The sequence below is a fragment of the Entelurus aequoreus genome, linkage group LG12 (genome assembly GCF_033978785.1).
Source record: "Entelurus aequoreus isolate RoL-2023_Sb linkage group LG12, RoL_Eaeq_v1.1, whole genome shotgun sequence".
Classification (NCBI taxonomy): Eukaryota; Metazoa; Chordata; class Actinopteri; order Syngnathiformes; family Syngnathidae; genus Entelurus; species Entelurus aequoreus.
This window is the reverse complement of record NC_084742.1, coordinates 35,964,573-35,983,358: the sequence shown is the minus strand read 5'-3', so window position 1 is coordinate 35,983,358 and position 18,786 is coordinate 35,964,573. Positions and strand designations below refer to the sequence as shown.

At 39.5% G+C, this 18,786-nt stretch overlaps 1 protein-coding gene across 2 annotated transcripts in view; it reads left to right on the top strand.

The window, feature by feature from the left end:
* The window catches only part of nhsl2 (NHS-like 2), a 93,844-nt gene that overhangs the window by 16,935 nt on the left and 58,123 nt on the right, over nucleotides 1-18,786 (top strand). The window contains exon 1 of one of the 2 annotated variants that reach the window (XM_062065879.1): nucleotides 10,407-10,609. The exons of the other annotated variant lie outside the window; for it this stretch is intronic. Coding sequence (XP_061921863.1) covers nucleotides 10,531-10,609 — 79 coding nt within the window. The 5' untranslated portion in view covers nucleotides 10,407-10,530. Of the gene's footprint in view, nucleotides 1-10,406; nucleotides 10,610-18,786 lie in introns of those variants that run through there. 2 annotated transcript variants of the gene reach the window in all.

Here is an 18,786-nt window from a genome sequence, read left to right as displayed (position 1 = left end):
TATAAGTGTTATAATGAAGGCAATAAATTATGTAACTGCTATATTAGCCTACTATCAAAATGACTATGTCTCGCAGGCTGACGCAAATCTTTGTTGACAGAAATGTTCAAATGTAATATTTATTGTACACATTTTTACAACATTGGAAAACATTAGTAAAAAGGAGGCTTCTCATAGGGTGAGATAACTCTTGGAAATGACTGTTTTAGAATGGCCAAAGGTACAGATTTGTGTGTCCAAATTGAAGGAAACGACGGGCTGTCTTTTTCTAGTGGATTTATTACAATCTTTGCAAGCTGGGTTACGTTTGCTGTGGTCTGCAACAACATGGCACCCAAAACAACTATCAGAAATGCAGGCAATATTACATACAGATAATGTGTCATGAGACATGCAAATATAAAGTAAATACACAGAGGATATAAGTAAAGAAAATTAAATGAGCTCAAATATACCTACGAACGAGGCATAATGATGCAATGTGTACATACAGTTAGCTTAGATAGCATCGATTAGCTTGCAGTCATGCACTGACCAAATATGCCTGATTAGCACTCCAACAAGTCAATAACATCAACAAAGCTCACCTTTGTGCATTCACGCACAGTATTAAAAGTTTGGTGGACAAAATGAGGCAAAGAAGGAGCAGCATAAAACACGTCTTTCTGTGGCAGCGTAGAAGAAAGTTGTACATGTAAACAAACTAGGGTGAGTTCAAGGACCGCCGAAAATAGTAGGACAAAATGGGGCTCGCCAAATACTCTCATCAGTGAAGTATGTTTAATATAAACAGTGGGATTTTCATCTTTGTCTTCCTACAGAAACCATATTAAAACAAAAAATATATTTTTTCCATCTTTTTTTTCCATTTTCATACATTTTTGAAAAAGCTCCAGGGAGCCACTAGAGCAGCACTAAAGAGCCGTGTATGGCTCTAGAGCCACAGGTTGCTGACCCCCGCCCTAGTTGTATTTTGTTGCAGACTATCGGTGACACACGTGGCCACGCAAAATATAAGACAATGCAACATTAGATTATCTGTCCAGAAGGAAAACAGACACTTGTGCGTCCAAAGTTAGTCCAAAACGTGCCCACAATGCCCTTCATCTTGATTACGCCGGACAAATAATTATTCGAGTTTTGGCTCTTCTTTAGTTTTTTAAACATACAGCATATTTATTTTCTTCTTCTGATCCAATTTTTTTTGTTTTTTTCAGCAGTATATGCTGTAACAGCAAGCGCAGGTATTACAATTTTTCCAGGTGGGTGTTGGGCAGCCATGCTTTACTAAAAACAAGTTTGCACCGTGCAAGCGCTTCACTATAAAGTGTGTCCGCCAATGAGGAGGCTACTTCGTGAGCTCTGCTCACCCCTCCTTTCTATTTCTCTTGTCTTCCAGGGTTTTATTTACTAAAAGTCTTAATTATAAGGCACAGACAGCACGCAGACGTACGATTTTTTCAGAAACGATTACTGTTACAATATACTGTATGATGCTAATATATATATTTTTTAAACTAAGGTACCCCAGCTTTAAATAGAAAATAGTTTAAGGGCAATATCTGCAGGGGAATATTAATGCTGCAGCTATGACTCCAGCAGGGGGTGCTGTGTCACAAGTCAATTCACTCAACATTTTTGAGCAGGAAGATGCTTTGAGAAGATGTTACGTAAGTACAATAAAGGTGGTCCTTGATTTACGTCATTCCATATTACGATGCACTCCCATAAATGATTAATACTGTACACAATTTTTTATTTAAAAAAAAAAAAGTATTTGCATACATTTTCTGATTGAACTGACATGGAGAATAGTTAGATTTGACTACTGCATGGTGTTTAAATGCTGAATGTGTTACGGTGATGCATGCTGGCTGGTGGGATGACACCAGGATGCAGAGACGGGAGGCGACGTGCAAGTAGAAAGTCCTTTTATTAGCACCAGCGTGGCCATAGCAGGAAACCAATTGTGAGACAAAATACAAGGCAAACGCAGCAGCGCATACAAAGATTATGCAGAAATCATATAATAATGCGTAAAAACAAGCATCATCCAAAAGGAACACAATGATACAAAACACAGAAAAAAACGAAAAAAACAGAGGTCCAAACTGTCAAGTGGGATCACGACAGGATGACTGCTGAATCTGGCGTTAAAAGAAATTTTTGGTGTTATTGTAATTTTGTACTGTCATTTCTTGATTGTAAATTATGATTGTAAATTATGATTGTAAATTATGATTGTAAATTATATTTGCGGCGCTCCCTCTGGGTTGTGGTCCAGCTGACGTATATCTTCAAAGCTTTATACAATTTTAAATAAATGGTGTATGACTTATGGACAATTAGTTGTTTTGCTTAATGGCATATTTTTTTTTATTGCTCACAGTCCTCAAAAAGTTCCAGATTGTGCAATGAGACATTTTCAAATCATGGCGTCAAATGTCAGAAAATTAACAGCAAACACTCAGCAAGGGTGCAAGTGTTGACTAATTTTCACCCGTGTGTGTACAGTGGTTCAGGAGTAGAAGATTTATACTATTTGGAAAGACTAATTTCCCTCCACATTCATGTTATCCTACCTGTGGGGTTTTGCAATGATGAACAAGCAACACACAGCTATAATCTGTAAAACCTTTTCTGCAATACAGAATTGACATAAACTATTTTAGCATGCTGACGATGTGCTCTACGGGGAGGTGGAGGATCATTACAACACCGCAGCACATTCATACATTTGTATGATCCATTCGCAAGAAAATGCATATTGCAAGACGTTTTTTCATGTAGGAAAGTTAAAGTTAAAGTACCAACGATAGTCACACACACACTAGGTGTGGTGAAATGATCCTCTGCATTTGACCCATCCCCATGTTCACCCCCAGGGAGGTGAGGGGAGCAGTGAGCAGCAGCGGTGGCCTGCTCGGGAATCATTTGGTGATTTAACCCCCAATTCCAACCCTCAATGCTGAGTGCCAAGCAGGCAGGCAATGGGTCCCATTTTGATAGTCTTTGGTATGACTCGGCCGGGGTTTGAACTCACGACCTTCCAGTCTCAGGGCGGACACTCTAACCACAAGGCCTAACTGAAAACACGAACGCCAAAATGTTTGTTTTATTTAGCCCCTTAAATCAGCCAGCTGGTATAAACTTATGAAATTACATTGCTGAATACATGATATGTCTAATATTTTTATTTTTGACAGTCCATATAGGTTGACGCACATATTGTATGTAGCATGGAGCTGCAGCGCGACCGACTCCTTTCTCACAGCCATTTCTGCGCAACAATTAGTGTGCACATCCTTTTTAGACGTACTAAAAAATTACGCAAAACAACGTCCGAAGAACACTTTCATTTTTGATAAATCACACAGCGTGTGCTAAATAGTTGAAATTTGCATTTTTTCCCCTTCCTCCCAGTATTCTGGGCGTTCTGATGATCAGCATATATTCTGCTTATTCAAAAAGACAGACATGCTTAATGGATTGCACTTCTTATCTTGCGCACTTAAGCGATGCCTCTGCGCACGAGTTCAGTCGATCAGCTTTGCGTGTGCTATCAAGTTTGCACATGTTTTAATACAAGCAAACCTTTAGTACAGTAGATCAGGCCCTAGATGTTTTTCACATGACTTTATATGCTCCTCATCATCGCTAATCGCCACTAGGCAGCAGCAGAGCTCAGTTATTGGTTCGTGAAGTTCTTCTTCTCTGCACAATCGTGCCACTACTCTTTTCATTACTCCCTGCATGCGTGCGTGGGATATCTTCTTCCATTTTCCGTGCAAAATCCAAAATTATTTGCACTTCTGAGGATCCATCGCAGCAATGAAACCACAGCGGCCGCCCTAAACGCCCCCCTTTGCACTGAATAATATATGTTGATATCTTTCCAATTGTCAGTGAAATTACATCGTAGAGAGTGAGGAGGGAACTGGAGCAGGAGAGACCACCTCCTCCTTCCCACCATCAAACCCTCCCTCAAAAGTCTGCTTCTAATTATCCAGCATGCAGAAGAAAAATAGAGCCATCACTCTAAAACATCCCTCCCACCCTCACTTCTCCCACCTTTTCCTCCATTTGCCTTCTGCTAGAGGGAGGGAGAGAGACGGTGCATTCACTGTCCCTTTGTATTTAGCAGTGTCTGCTGGACGTGCAGCACTCTGGTATCTGTGTGTGTGTTTGGATTCATGCATCCATTTGTAGACTGAAGCTCTGGAAGAGTTTGCAACAATTAGTATGATAAAGTGTCTGCAGTACTTTACAACAGTTGTGGGCGGAGTTAAATGATGGACAGCTGGCCTTAGTCTGCAGCTTGTGGTTCTCTAAAGGCCCATGAACATGATGTCATCATTGTGTTTGCTGCTTTATTTGTCCATTATTCGCTTCATGCATGCTTCTTGGGTGCATTTCACACATTTCCATTGGAAGGTCAGCTTCATGCTTGTGCAGCTGTCATGTTTCTGATTCAATGTTTTAGTCCCAAATAAGGAGTTTTAGTCCCAGTCCTCGCCGTGTGACCGTGTCCGCTGGTTTTCAGCTCCTACGGGGATTAAATGATTCTCTGCAAACGAGGAATGTGTGAGCGTTTGTCCTCGGGAAAGGATTCTACTTTATAGCGGGAGTCTTATATAATATGTAAATCCAGAATAAGATTTGAGGCTCACAGTGACTAAATCTGGAATATTGATGCACATTAATCTCAGAAAAACCCTAAAAACTTTCTCACTTGATTTAAAATCAGGTCTTTGTGCATGTTTGGACCCTGAAGCCTTGCTTATCAACACCTCAGCAGTGGGTCACTCTATGCTTTCTGGGGGAATCCAACCTGAGACTTGAACATTCTCTGTGAAAATAAGTAATTGCTTCGTTTTGTTTTTTTAAATTTATATTTGTATGAATTATTTTCCAAAAATAACACCAGCTAAGACATATAACAGAGGAAAAACAAAACACACAAGACAAAGCAAATAAAACCAAAACAACCCCCCCCCCCCCCACTCACACACACATTCACACATCCATTGAGAGAAGCTTATATGAACTACAGAAAATCCAAAATGAAAATAAATTAAAATAATAATAACAAAAAATAAAAAAATTAAATTAGATAATAATAATAGTAACAATAATTCATACAATAACCATCTGATCAAACCAGTCTATTGACTTTTGCAGTCAAGATATTTCATCACAGGGCCGCAGGAGTCCTCTAATTTTCTTTGAGTGGAGTGTCCGCTGTATCGCAGTTTCTCCATATGTATAACTGAAACAAGTTCATGCAGCCAATTTTGAAAGGATGGAGGAGTTGGTGTATTGCTTCTGTTTTTAAGGGAAAATACACATTTTATTAACTCGTTTTAGTAAAACCATGTTACATACACTTGGCATTGCAGGCTCTTGGAAGGAAGCCCTTCACTTTCCTGAGGCATTTTTCCTTGGCATTGAGGGGCAGAACCTGATGCAAATGAAATTAAAGCGCGTAATAGAGCAGAACTAAAACCAAAAGCTTTGGCCTCAGCGCTACAATAGTACACATGTACATTCAAATGACATGTAACCCAGATAAAATAACTCTTTGATTGACAGTGTCTATTGTTGTGCTTCTTGAGTCATAACATTCAAAACATCTCTCGGCAAGAACCTGTCTGACAAGTCAATCAAAACAGAGCATCTCTTTCGTTGGTGTAGGTGTGCCGAAAACAGTGTTTCTTAACCAGAAAGATGTTTTTCTCAGCTGTGTTTCGTATGGGTTGCATAGCGGTACTTTATTGTAATACACTTTTCCGCCACTTGTGGCAGTAATGACAAAATCAAACAAACAAGCAAAATAGTAAATATTACATGTTATTATGAATGTTAAGTAAAGTTAAAGTACCAATGATTGTCACACACACACACACACACACACTAGGTGTGGCAAAATTATTCTCTGCATTTGACCCATCACCCTTGATCACCCCCTGGGAGGTGAGGGGAGCAGTGAGCAGCTTTGGTGGCCGCACCCGGGAATCATTTTTGCTGCTTTAACCCCCAATTCCAACCCTTGATGCTGAGTGCCAAGCAGGGAGGTAATGGGTCCCATTTTTATAGTCTTTGGTATGACTCGGCCGGGGTTTGAACTCACAACCTACCGATCTCAGGGCGGACACTCTAACCTGTTACTACATTACATACTGTATATACTTACAGCGTGCATATAAAAGTTTGATGGAGTATGACTTTTGCTAGCGAGTTAGAATGCATTAAAAAAAAGAAAAACATATGTGTTCTTGTCGTACATAAAGACTGTGAATGATAGACACGATCAGAAAAAAAAGTACAGTTCCACTTTAAATATTATCTCAGTGTTTTTCAGATATTGTTTGGTATGTAATTTCACCTAATTGGGTTAAAAATATTTTTTGCAAACCAGTATTTTTTAAATTTTCCTGTGGGAACTCTCCTGAAGGAATCTATAAAGTACTATCTATCTATCTATCTATCTATCTATCTATCTATTTATCTATAATATAATTATAATCCGCAAATGTGCCATTGTTGTGTGTCTGTGCTGTCTAGAGCTCGGCAGAGTAACCCTGTAATACTCTTCCATATCAGTAGGTGGCAGCAGGTAGCTAATTGCTTTGTAGATGTTGGGAACATGGTTTGTCGCGATCACAATATGCAGACGACAGCGGGAGGCAGTGTGCAGGTAAAAAGGTATCTAACGCTTAAACCAAAAATAAACAAAAGGCGAGTGCCGCTAAGGAAAGGCATTGAAGCTTAGGGATGGCTATGCAGAACGAAACTTTGATTGATTGATTGAGACTTTTATTAGTAGGTTGCACAGTGAAGTACATATTCCGTACAATTGACCACTAAATGGTAACACTCGAATAAGTTTTTCAACTTGTTTAAGTCGGGGTCCAAACTAAAACTGAACTGGCTACAAAGTAAACAAAAAGTGAATGCTGGACGACAGCAAATACTTACAGCGTGCGGAGCAGCAGACAACGTGTAGAGCAGCAGACGTCGTCCACAAAGTACATCCGTAGATAACATGACAATCAACAACAAAATAGGAGCGCAAGACAAGAACTAAAACACTACACACGAAAAAACCTCAAAATAAGTCACGGCGTGATGTGACAGGTCTTGACAGTACACCTACTTTGAGACAAGAGCTATAGTGATGCATGTTGGTTACGGTTTGAATTCATATCCAACAATTGCGAGAACTATTTTTTACTGTCAATATTGGCTGCTGAGTTTCATTTTTTAATGTTTTCTGCTGGTGGTGTGCCCTGGGATTTTTTCAATGAAAAAACTGCCTTGGCTCAAAAAAGGTTGAAAAACACTGTATTATATGATCTACAAAATATTCTAAGCATTTTTTGTTATCCAAAATACATAAATATTTGCTTGTCACCTTGTCTTATGATTTCCAAGTACCGGTAAGTTGTTGATCAGTTTGTTGGTAAAAAAAATATATCATAAAATGCATAAGCAATTTTCTGATATCATGAGGCGATTATGAGTTTATTTACTGTTACATGCGGCCCTCTGAGGGCAGCCATCAGTTTGATGTGCCTAGCTTGATCCCTCCAGCGTACAATGTAGAGCAGTGGTCCCCAATCACCGGGCCGGTACCAATCGATCCACAGACCGGTACCAGGCCGCACAAGAAATGTAAAAAAAATAAAATAAAATATATACATATTTTTTAAAATTAAATCAACATAAAAAACACAAGATACACTTACAATTAGTGCACCAACCCCAAAAACCTCCCTCCCCCATTTACACTCATTCACACTCATTCACACAAAAGGGTTGTTTCTTTCTGTTAATATTTCTGGTTCCTACATTATATATAATGGGTTATACTTGTATAGCGCTTTTCTACCTTCAAGGTACTCAAAGTGCTTTGACAGTATTTCCACATTTACCCATTCACACACACATTCACACACTGATGGCGGGAGCTGCCATGCAAGGCGCTAACCAGCAGCCATCAGAGGCAAAGGGTGAAGTGTCTTGCCCAAGGACACAACGGACGTGACTAGGAAGGTAGAAGGTGGGAATTGAACCCCAGTAACCAGCAATCGGATCAATATAAATCAATACAGTCTGCAGGGATACAGTCCGTAAACACACATGATTGTATTTCTTTATGACAAAAAAACAAATTAAAAAAATAAAAATATTACCATAAACCCCCCGTGGGACAAATTTTCAAGCGTTGACCGGTCCGATGTAGAGTACAGTCGTTCAGCATTCTCTAGCACACATATTTGCAGATTTCTTTTCAATGCTTTGAATACGGCTCGAAAGGGCACATGATTTCGCAATGCATTGTGGGTGCCAGGGAGCAATTTTTGCTGGACGTAGGCGTTGTTTACATGGTTGTACTTAATTGTAATACACTTTTCCACCACTTGTTGCAGTCATGACAAAATCAAACAAACAGAAGAAGTCTGGAGCTAATGTCACAGAAAACTTTCTTAAGCGCAAAAATTATGACCAAAGTGGTGAAGCTGTATTTTTTGCACTTAAATCTTTTTGACAGTTTAGTAAAAAAAAAAATTCATTTTTATTCTTTATTATTAATTTAGTTAGAATTTATTTATTTTAGCAATGCGTAATTATATGTATTTTTTTCCCCATCAGTTTTTAAGAGTCTATTCAGTATATTTGATTAGTATTTATGTCTGTAATCAGCCTGACCTAAGCCTTGATAATAATCTTTGTGATTACCACATGCTGTGACGATCGGGTCGCATGGTGATGTGGAGGTCGTTCTCCCAAGATGCAGACGGAACACTCGAAGCGTGCAGGTAGGAAATGATTTATTGGTATAAATCCTGCAGGAACAAACAAAAGCGTGCCAAAAGGACGGGAGGCAAAGCTAGCATACAAAGAAGAATCCAAACTATAGCCGTCGTTAGCTGTAGCTTGCAGCGAACTAGGAAGCCAAACAGTGTGTGGCAAGCAACGTGAATAAATAGCACTCTGATTAGGGCCCGTCAGCAGGTGAGCATCCCGGACACCAATCAGAGGCAGCTGAAACCAATCAGCACCCATGGTAACAGAAACACAAACCCAGGCGTGCAGAAAACAGAACTGAGATAGTCAAAACCAACAGACGAAAACATGATCCGGGCAACGGATCATAACTAGAGATGTCCGATAAATGCTTTAAAATGTAATATCGGAAATTATAGGTATCGGTTTCAAAAAGTAAAAGTAATGGCTTTTTAAAACACCGCTGTACGGAGCGGTACATATCCGGTAAAACACAGACGTAGCGCATACTTGCCAACCCTCCCGATTTTCCCGGGAGCCTCCCGAATTTCAGTGCCCCTCCCGAAAATCTCCCGCGGAAACCATTCACCCGAATTTCTCCCGATTTACACCCGGACAACAATATTGGGGGCGTGCCTTAAAGGCACTGCCTTTAGTGTCCGCTTTTCCTCCATACAAACAGCGTGCCGGCCCAGTCACATAATATATGCGGCTTTTACACACACTTAAGGGAATGTAAGGCATACTTGATCAACAGCCATACAGGTCACACTGAGGGTGACCGTATAAACAACTTTAACACTGTTACAAATATGCGCCACACTGTGAACCCACACCAAACAAGAATGACAAACACAAATATCGGGAGAACATCCGCACCGTAACACAACAGAACAAATACCCTACAATATACACCCCTGCTACCACCAAACCCCGCCCACCTCAATTAAGAGTTGGACAATATCGGAATATCGGATATCTGCAAAAAAGCCATTATCGGACATCTCTAATCATAACACATGCTTTCATATCATTTGACAATATTGTAAACTGTTATATAATTACTGAATACGATTAAAATCAAGAGTAAGAGGAAAAGTTGGGCCGCGAGGTCAAAGGGGTTAAGAGCCCCCGGCCTAAAAGACTGCTGTCCACATACTTTAGTCCTTCTGACGTGTCCCTCCTCTGTTTTCCAGTCACATCGCAGCCATGCAGCCTCCCCTTGGAACTCCTCCTCTACCCGTCTTATTTCTCGCTCTGCCTCCCTCCAGCGCGCTCACGCTTGCCGGCCTCCGATTGGCTGCTGCTTGCCTGGCTCTTTATGAATTGAGCTGCGGCGCTCGGATGTGACTGGCTGGTTGCTAATCAACACAATGAGCTATCTCTCCCTCTCTCTTCCTCTCGCTTTCTCACACACTCTCACACCAACACACACACACACACACACACACACGCCAACTGACACGCTAACATGTGATTAGCCCACAGCGCACGTAAGCAAGGTGCAGTGATGCTCTCTCTCTCTCTCTCTCTCTCTCTCTCTCTCTCTCTCTCTCTCTCTCTCGCTCGCTGGATGTCTCTCTGTCTCCCTCACACACACACAGCATCACACTGGGGGGATGCAGGCGCCTCGGGGTGATGCTGTGACGCCTCCTTGCCTCACTCACACACACGCCTCCGTCTTTTCGTCTTTCCCTGCCCGCGTCGCCTCGTGTGTGTCTGTGGAATGCCACTGCTGTGATGTTTTGGGACAGGAAGAATAGTATGGGCAATTCCCAAAGGCGGCCCAAAGGGAGACACAGACCCAAATCGGCAACAGGTACTTTTGCGTGTATCTATGCTACATCTACATGTGCATATGTAGATTTATACAGCCGGCCATCGTTCAGCGTGTCCAACTTTTACTCATCTGCTTTGCCATAGTAACACGGTCCATCTCCCCCCGCATGAAGTGGGTCAGTCGGTCTTGGTGGAACATGCATGTGCGTGCATGCACATTGTGTGTCCGTGTGATTTATCGGCTGCCGTGGGCTCGTCCTACATGCAGCGGGCTTTTTCCACACGACGTGCACGCGAGTTTGGCCCGAGTGAAGCAAGCGGGATGCGGGAGGTGAAGGGCCTCGTAAATCTGCACAATAAAAAGATGAGGAAGGGCTGGACTGTGAGGAGGAAGAAGCGCAAGGAGGATGTGGCGTTGAAAAGCCATAGCATAATCAGCAAAAAGGCACCTTTGACCTTGACTTGAACAGCACCTAAATGGCGTGTCTGTGGCGATACGTGAGAGCCGCCCGGCCAAATGCTTGAAAAGGTTGCAAGCGGTGGTACATGTGCAGCCACATTACGCAATAGGTCACGTTAGCGGGCCGACTCCGCAAACGGGCTTTTAATTTGAAATATGTCTACGTTCACCTACAGACGCTGACGTGCTGGAGAGCAGGCTCATATACACTCTTGCTGACAGATGATGTCATTTTGGGTGCTGCAGGCGTGCAGCAAGGGCCCAACCAAAAAAAAAAAAAAAAAAACCCCCGCAAGGAAGCTGAGACAGTGGCGTGTCCAGACTTTTATTTCAGGGGTGGCACCTAGTTCTGCTGGGGTGGTACCCCCAAAAGCAGCTGTACCACCACCAAGTATGGGGTGAATCTTCTTGTAAGACAACTGCTGACATTAAACAATATTGCAAAGCATTGAGCTATTACAGTATGTCAGACAACTTGCAACAGTAAATACAAATACAGAATGTCAAATTTCCTCTTTATCCATCCTTTAATGAAGTAAAATTGTAACATTCATAAACCTTTATTTAAATTTAAACCGATCAGGTCCTCATTCAAATCCACTCTTCACATTGCTGGCAATGAAATCATTTAAAATATTACACAGTGGGCCTTTAATCAATCAAACTTTATTGCAGACTCCAACGTCCAAGTAGACATACAATCACATACAGTACATACAACAAACAAAATACAGTATAAAAGGCATTATCACACAATATTAAAAACAGTGCTTGTGCATGTTTAGTAAAAGGCAATTAATTAAAAAAAATAAAAAAAAAATAAAAAAAAAAAATATATATATATACATATATATATACATATATATATATATATATATATATATATATATATATATATATATATATATATATATATATATATATATATACATATATATATATATATATATATATATATATATATATATATATATATATATATATATATATATATATATATATATATATATATATATATATATATATACTTTAAAAATGTGTCTACACATTCTATAAAAGGCACAGATACCAGTGTTTCCATATATACGATTGGTACCTAACAGAACTACACCTAGGATTGGTTATCTGTATAATATAATCTGTATAACTTTAAGAGTATTAGCACAACAAATATATTATCTGGACTAAGTACAACTAGAATCACGGTTGGAGTTTTTGAGTTGGAGTGTATATGCATACAACATGATACATCACCATTTCCAGTTTCTATTAAACGTGTTCGAAAAGGAGTAGGAAGAAGCAGAGTTTATTTAATCCCACCTCATATCCTTTACATAGCAGTTGCTAAAAAATGTCTTCACTTCCTGTTCTAAATGTATTCACAATATACTCCATAAGTAATAACAATAAAAATAAATAAATAATAATTAGTGAAGTAAGTTATATTTCATATGGTGAGATAAGTAAGATTATCTAGAAAATGGATGGATGGATTAAATAAATTCAGAATGTTTATCATTGTTCTTCTTCTTTGTACTTTGTAAACACTTTAAGTTTGAAGAGTTTCTTGAAGTGGATCATATTAGTACATTGTTTGATTGCTTTGCTTAATCCATTCCATAATTTAATTCCACATACTGATATACTGACAGTCTTAAGTGTTGTACGTGCGTACAAATGTTTTAAATTACATTTTTCTCTAAGGTTATATTTCTCCTCTTTTGTTGAGAAGAATTGTTGTACATTCTTGGGTAGCAGGTTATAGTTTGCTTTGTGCATAATTTTAGCTGTTTGCAAAGTCACTATGTCGTGGAATTTCAGTATTTTCGATTCAATAAATAAAGGGTTTAAAGGCCTACTGAAATGAATTTTTTTTATTTAAACGGGGATAGCAGATCTATTCTATGTGTCATACTTGATCATTTCGCGATATTGCCATATTTTTGCTGAGAGGATTTAGTATAGAACAACGACGATAAAGATTGCAACTTTTGGTATCTGATAAAAAAAAGGCTTGCCCCTACCGGAAGTAGCGTGACGTAGTCAGTTGAACATATACGCAAAGTTCCCTATTGTTTACAATGATGGCCGCATGAAGTGAGAGAGATTCGGACCGAGAAAGCGACAATTTCCCCATTAATTTGAGCGAGGATGAAAGATTTGTGGATGAGTAAAGTGCAAGTGAAGGACTAGTGGGGAGTTGAAGCTATTCAGATAGGGAAGATGCTGTGAGAGCCGGGGGTGACCTGATATTCAGCTGGGAATGACTACAACAGTAAATAAACACAAGACATATATATACTCTATTAGCCACAACACAACCAGGCTTATATTTAATATGCCACAAATTAATCCTGCATAAAAACACCTGCGTGTTTGTTACGCTAGCTCCTAGCTCCTAGCTCCTCTGCTAGCTCCTAGCTCCATAGAACACGCCAATACAATTCAAACACCTGATCAACACACACAATCACTCAGCCCAAAAGACCGTTCACCTAACCCAAGGTTCATAAAGCTTATATATTTTTAAAAAGTTACGTACGTGACGCGCACATACGGTCAAGCTCTCAAATGTTTAGCAGCCAAGGCTGCATACTCACTGTACCTGGTATTCAGCTGGGAATGACTACAACAGTAAATAAACACAAGACATATATATACTCTATTAGCCACAACACAACCAGGCTTATATTTAATATGCCACAAATTAATCCTGCATAAAAACACCTGCGTGTTTGTTATGCTAGCTCCTAGCTCCTATGCTAGCTCCTAGCTCCATAGAACACGCCAATACAATTCAAACACCTGATCAACACACACAATCACTCAGCCCAAAAGACCGTTCACCTAACCCAAGGTTCATAAAGCTTATATATTTAAAAAAAGTTACGTACATACGCAAAAAAAAGTTGCGCACATACGGTCAAGCGATCAAATGTTTAGAAGCCAAAGCTGCATACTCACAGTAGCACGTCTGCGTCTTTGTCATCCAAATCAAAGTAATCCTGATAAGAGTCTGTGTTGTCCCAGTTCTCTACAGGCGTCTGTGTATCGAAGTCAAAAGTCCTCCTGGTTAGAGTCTCTGTTATCCGAGTTCTTCCATCTTGACTGCATCTTTCGGGAATGTAAACAAAGAAGCGCCGGCTGTGTACTGTTGTGGCTGACTACGTTCCAAAAATACGTCCATTTCGCACCGACAACTTTCTTCTTTGCTTGCTCAGCTTCCTTCTCCATAATGCAATGAACATGATTGAAACAGATTCACGAACACAGATGTCCAGAATACTGTGGAATTATGAAATGAAAACAGAGCTTTTTCGTATTGGCTTCAATGTGGAAGGCATACCCGTGTTCGCCGGTCTACGTCACGCGCATACGGCATCCTCAGAGGCGTTTCGAACCGGAAGTTTAGCGGCAAATTTAAAATGTCACTTTATAAGTTAACCCGGCCGTATTGGCATGTGTTATAATGTTAAGATTTCATCATTGATATATAAACTATCAGACTGCGTGGTCGGTAGTAGTGGGTTTCAGTAGGCCTTTAAATGTTCTCTATATCCAACATTTTGTATTATTCTAATTGATCTACTTTGTAACACAGTTTATGAATGAAGTGTACTTTTGTAGTTATTACCCCATATTTCTGCACAACAACTCAGATATGTAACAGTAGTGAGCAGTAGAGATTATGGAGTGATTTTTGGTCCAGAACATGTTTTGCTTTATTCATTATTGACGGTGGAATAACAAAAGATGGTGGGACAGAAATAACGTTCAAAACAGTTCAATGTGCCTTTTCTTGTGTCGGCAGGCAAACACTTTAAACACACTTATATAAAAAAAAAAAGAAATTGTAACTAAAATGACTTAGGTTTAGTGAAGGACCAGAGACGTCTGGAACCTGGCTGCTCGTCATCGGTCAACATCAATCATAAAAGAATGCCGATTAAGATTGCCCGCCAATATGTGCGCACTGGATTATATATAAATGATAAAATATTAAATATTAAGAGTATGTGAACCATTCCTACCTTGTTTACTTCCCTGACAACCTCAAAAGTTTTGTAATTCATCAGAACTATTTAGCCATGCATCCATTTTTTTATCAATGTACCTCAAGCAACTAAAAGTGTGGGGAGTATTTTGCTTATTTCCCATCAGGCCTACTAAATGGGTTGAATGGGTGTATTTTTGAATTGTGTATGGTACTATTAGACATTTCTTATAATGTCCGCATAGTTCAGAGGGCAAGATGTGTGTTTTTGTATCATAATGTATGATGTTTTAATGTTCTGTGTTGGTTTTTGACTAATTGGACCATGAATTGGAAAGGTTGTCCAAATTAGTAGTGAGTCTGTGCAAGATTTAATGCTGTAATGCACATTGTCAGTAATAATCACTGTGGACCTCACCCATCAAACAAACCAAACTACAGTATCTTCTTACTCATGTTTCAAAAATAAACTTGGGACAAACAGCAAGCTATAGTCTAGGGGCCGCTGAATTAAGCAATTATTTGGTGTACCACTTAGGGTTGTACGGTATACCGGTATTAGTATAGTACCGCGATACTAATGACTCATATTCGATACTATACCGCCTCTAAAAAGTACCGGTCAGCCAAACCCCGTCGTCGTCACGTCGTGTCATTGCTGGTTTACGAGCAGACGAGCATGTTCGTCAACGCACAATCACAGAGTACTTAAAAACAGACACAGTGTGTAGACAGAAAAGGGAGAACGGACGCATTTGAGCTTAAAAAATAGCGATAAAGGTGAAGTTATAACACTGAAACCCCCTCAGGAAGAGGTGCTTTAAGACATGGCTAGCTAGCGGCTAAAGTCCAGCCCCAGTCTGCAGTGTTTTAGCTACTTCTAAATCACTAATCCTCGCCTCCATGGCGACAAATAAAGTACGTTTCTTACAAGTATCATCCCTGCAGGACGAGGAATAGCTAAACATGCTTCACTACACACCATATCTCACCGGCGTCAAAATGTAAACAAACGCCATTGGTGGATCTACACCTAACATCCACTGTAATGATACCGAGTACAATAGCGTATCTAGTCGATACCACTAAGATTACGTCAATATTTTTCGGCATCACATCTTCTTTCGTTTTCAAAAAATTTATATTATGTTTATAAACTCAGGAAATATGTCCCTGGACACATGAGGACTTTGAATATGACCAATGTATGATCCTGTAACTACTTGGTATCTGATCGATATCCAAATTTGTGGTATCCAAAATTAATGTAAAGCATCCAAAGAACAGAAGAATAAGTGATTATTACATTTTAACAGAAGTGTAAATAGAACATGTTAAAAAAGAAAGTAAGGAGATATTAACAGTAAATGAACCAGTAGATTAATAATTAATTTTCTACCACTTGTACTTAATAATTTTGACAAAATAATAGAATGATAAATGACACAATATGTTACTGCATATGTCAGCAGCTAAATTATGAGCCTTTGTTTGCTTACTTACTAATAAAAGACAAGTTGTCTTGTATGTTCACTGTTTTATGTAAGGACAAACTTGCAATAACAAACATATGTTTAATGTACCGTAAGATATTTTGTTAAAATAAAGCCAATAATGCAATTTTTTTGTGGTCCCCTTTATTTAGAAAAGTACCGAAAAGTACCGAAAAGTATCGGAATAATTTTGGTACCAGTACCAAAATATTGGTATCGGGACAACACTTGTGCCACTAGATGGAGCCCGAGTTGTACGAGTACCACAGTTTGAAAAACACTGCTTCAAATCGTTCTGCCTCTGAGTGGTGTGGCACTTGGGGTGGCCTATCAGATTGTAGGGGTGGCACGTGCCAACCCAGGACACCCCCTAGACACGCCACTGAGCAGGAAGTACAGGAAGAGCAGGGAACACAGGGTATAGAACAAAGAGACACAAAAGAAAAGCGACAGAAAAGATAAAGTAGTTTTATAGCATAGAGGAGAGGCGGCTCTGGCGGCTGTTGTCAAGGCAACCGTACAGGTGTTGAAGCAGGTCAATTGGATGCATCGGCCCTACTGGCGGATAACAAGCGTGTTTGTGTGTCAGCTCATTTGTAAACAAGCCGTGTGTGTGCCACATACTGATTTGACTTCCATGTTACTATTCTATTTGTCAATGCTTAAAGTTGGCTTTTTTTCGATTCATTGCTTATTGCTGCCACTAGGGCAGTGTTTTTCAACCACTGTGCCGCGGCACACTGCTGTGAGATACAGTCTGGTGTGCCGTGGGAGATTATCTAAATTCACCTATTTGGGTTAAAAATATTTTTTGCAAACCAGTAATTATAGTCTGCAAATGATATGTTGTTGTTGAGTGTCGGTGCTGTCTAGAGCTCAGCAGAGTAACCGTGTAATACTCTTCCATATCAGTAGGTGGCAGCCGGTAGCTAATTGCTTTGTAGATGTCGGGAACAGCGGGAGACAGTGTGCAGGTAAAAGGTATCTAATGCTGAAACCAAAAATAAACAAAAGGTGAGTGCCGCTAAGAAAAGGCATTGAAGCTTAGGGAAGGCTATGCATAACAAAACTAAAACTGAACTGGCTACAAAGTAAACAAAAACAGAATGCTGGACGACAGCAAAGACTTACTGTGGAGCAAAGACGGCGTCCACAAAGTACAACCGAACATGACGTGACAATCGACAATGTCCCCACAAAGAAGGATAAAAACAACTGAAATATTCTTGATTGCTAAAACAAAGTAGATGCGGGAAATATCGCTCAAAGGAAGACATGAAACTGCTACAGGAAAATACCAAAAAAAGAGAAAAAGCCACCAAAATAGGAGCGCAAGACAAGAAGTAAAACACTACACACAGGAAAACAGCAAAAAAGTCAAAATAAGTCAGGGTGTGATGTGACAGGTGGTGACAGTACACCTACTTTGAGATAAGAGCTATATTGATGCATGCTTGGTTATGGTTTAAAGTCATACCCAACAATTGCGACGACGACTTTTTACTCTCAACTGAGTTTCGTTTTTTAACGATTTCTGCTGGTGGTGTGCCTCTGCATTTTTTCAGCGCAAAAAATGTGCCTTGGCTCAAAAAAGGTTGAAAAACACTGCACTAGGGGGTATGTGTGCACGATTCATGCTTATAATATTAGAGGAGGGAGATAAGGCAATTTAAATTATGATCTCCGATACAGATAATGGTAATTTTTTCTTGGACAAGGTCATTAAATTAATTTGTAATTTCGCCGTCATTTTTTTCCATTGTGATTAAAGTATTACAATTATTTCCTTTTGTTACACACAATTGTTTGAGCAAAATAAAGTCAAACGTGCAAAATAATTAAACGAAAGCAAAAACAAAAACATTTATATCCCCTGCACAAGTCCTCCCGTGCCCAGTGATTTATTATTTACAAAAACATAACAAAACCAAAAACACACAGATATTTGTGAAAATAAGCATAGAAAAAATTTCAAGAAAGAAAAATATATATCTCATCACCTATAGTATTGATCTGATACAGGTGCTATTGATGCTTAGATAAATATATATGCCTCTTGCATTTATTACCATATTGACAAATCTAAGATAGTATTTTTTACCCTGAAAACGGTCTTATAATTGGGAGCTGGGATAGGTTCCAGCACCCCCACGACCCTAAAAGGGACAAGCGGTAGGAAATTAATCTATTTACGTTGACCCCGACTTAAACAAGTTGAAAAACTTATTTGGGTGTTACCATTTAGTGGTCAATTGTACGGAATATGTGCT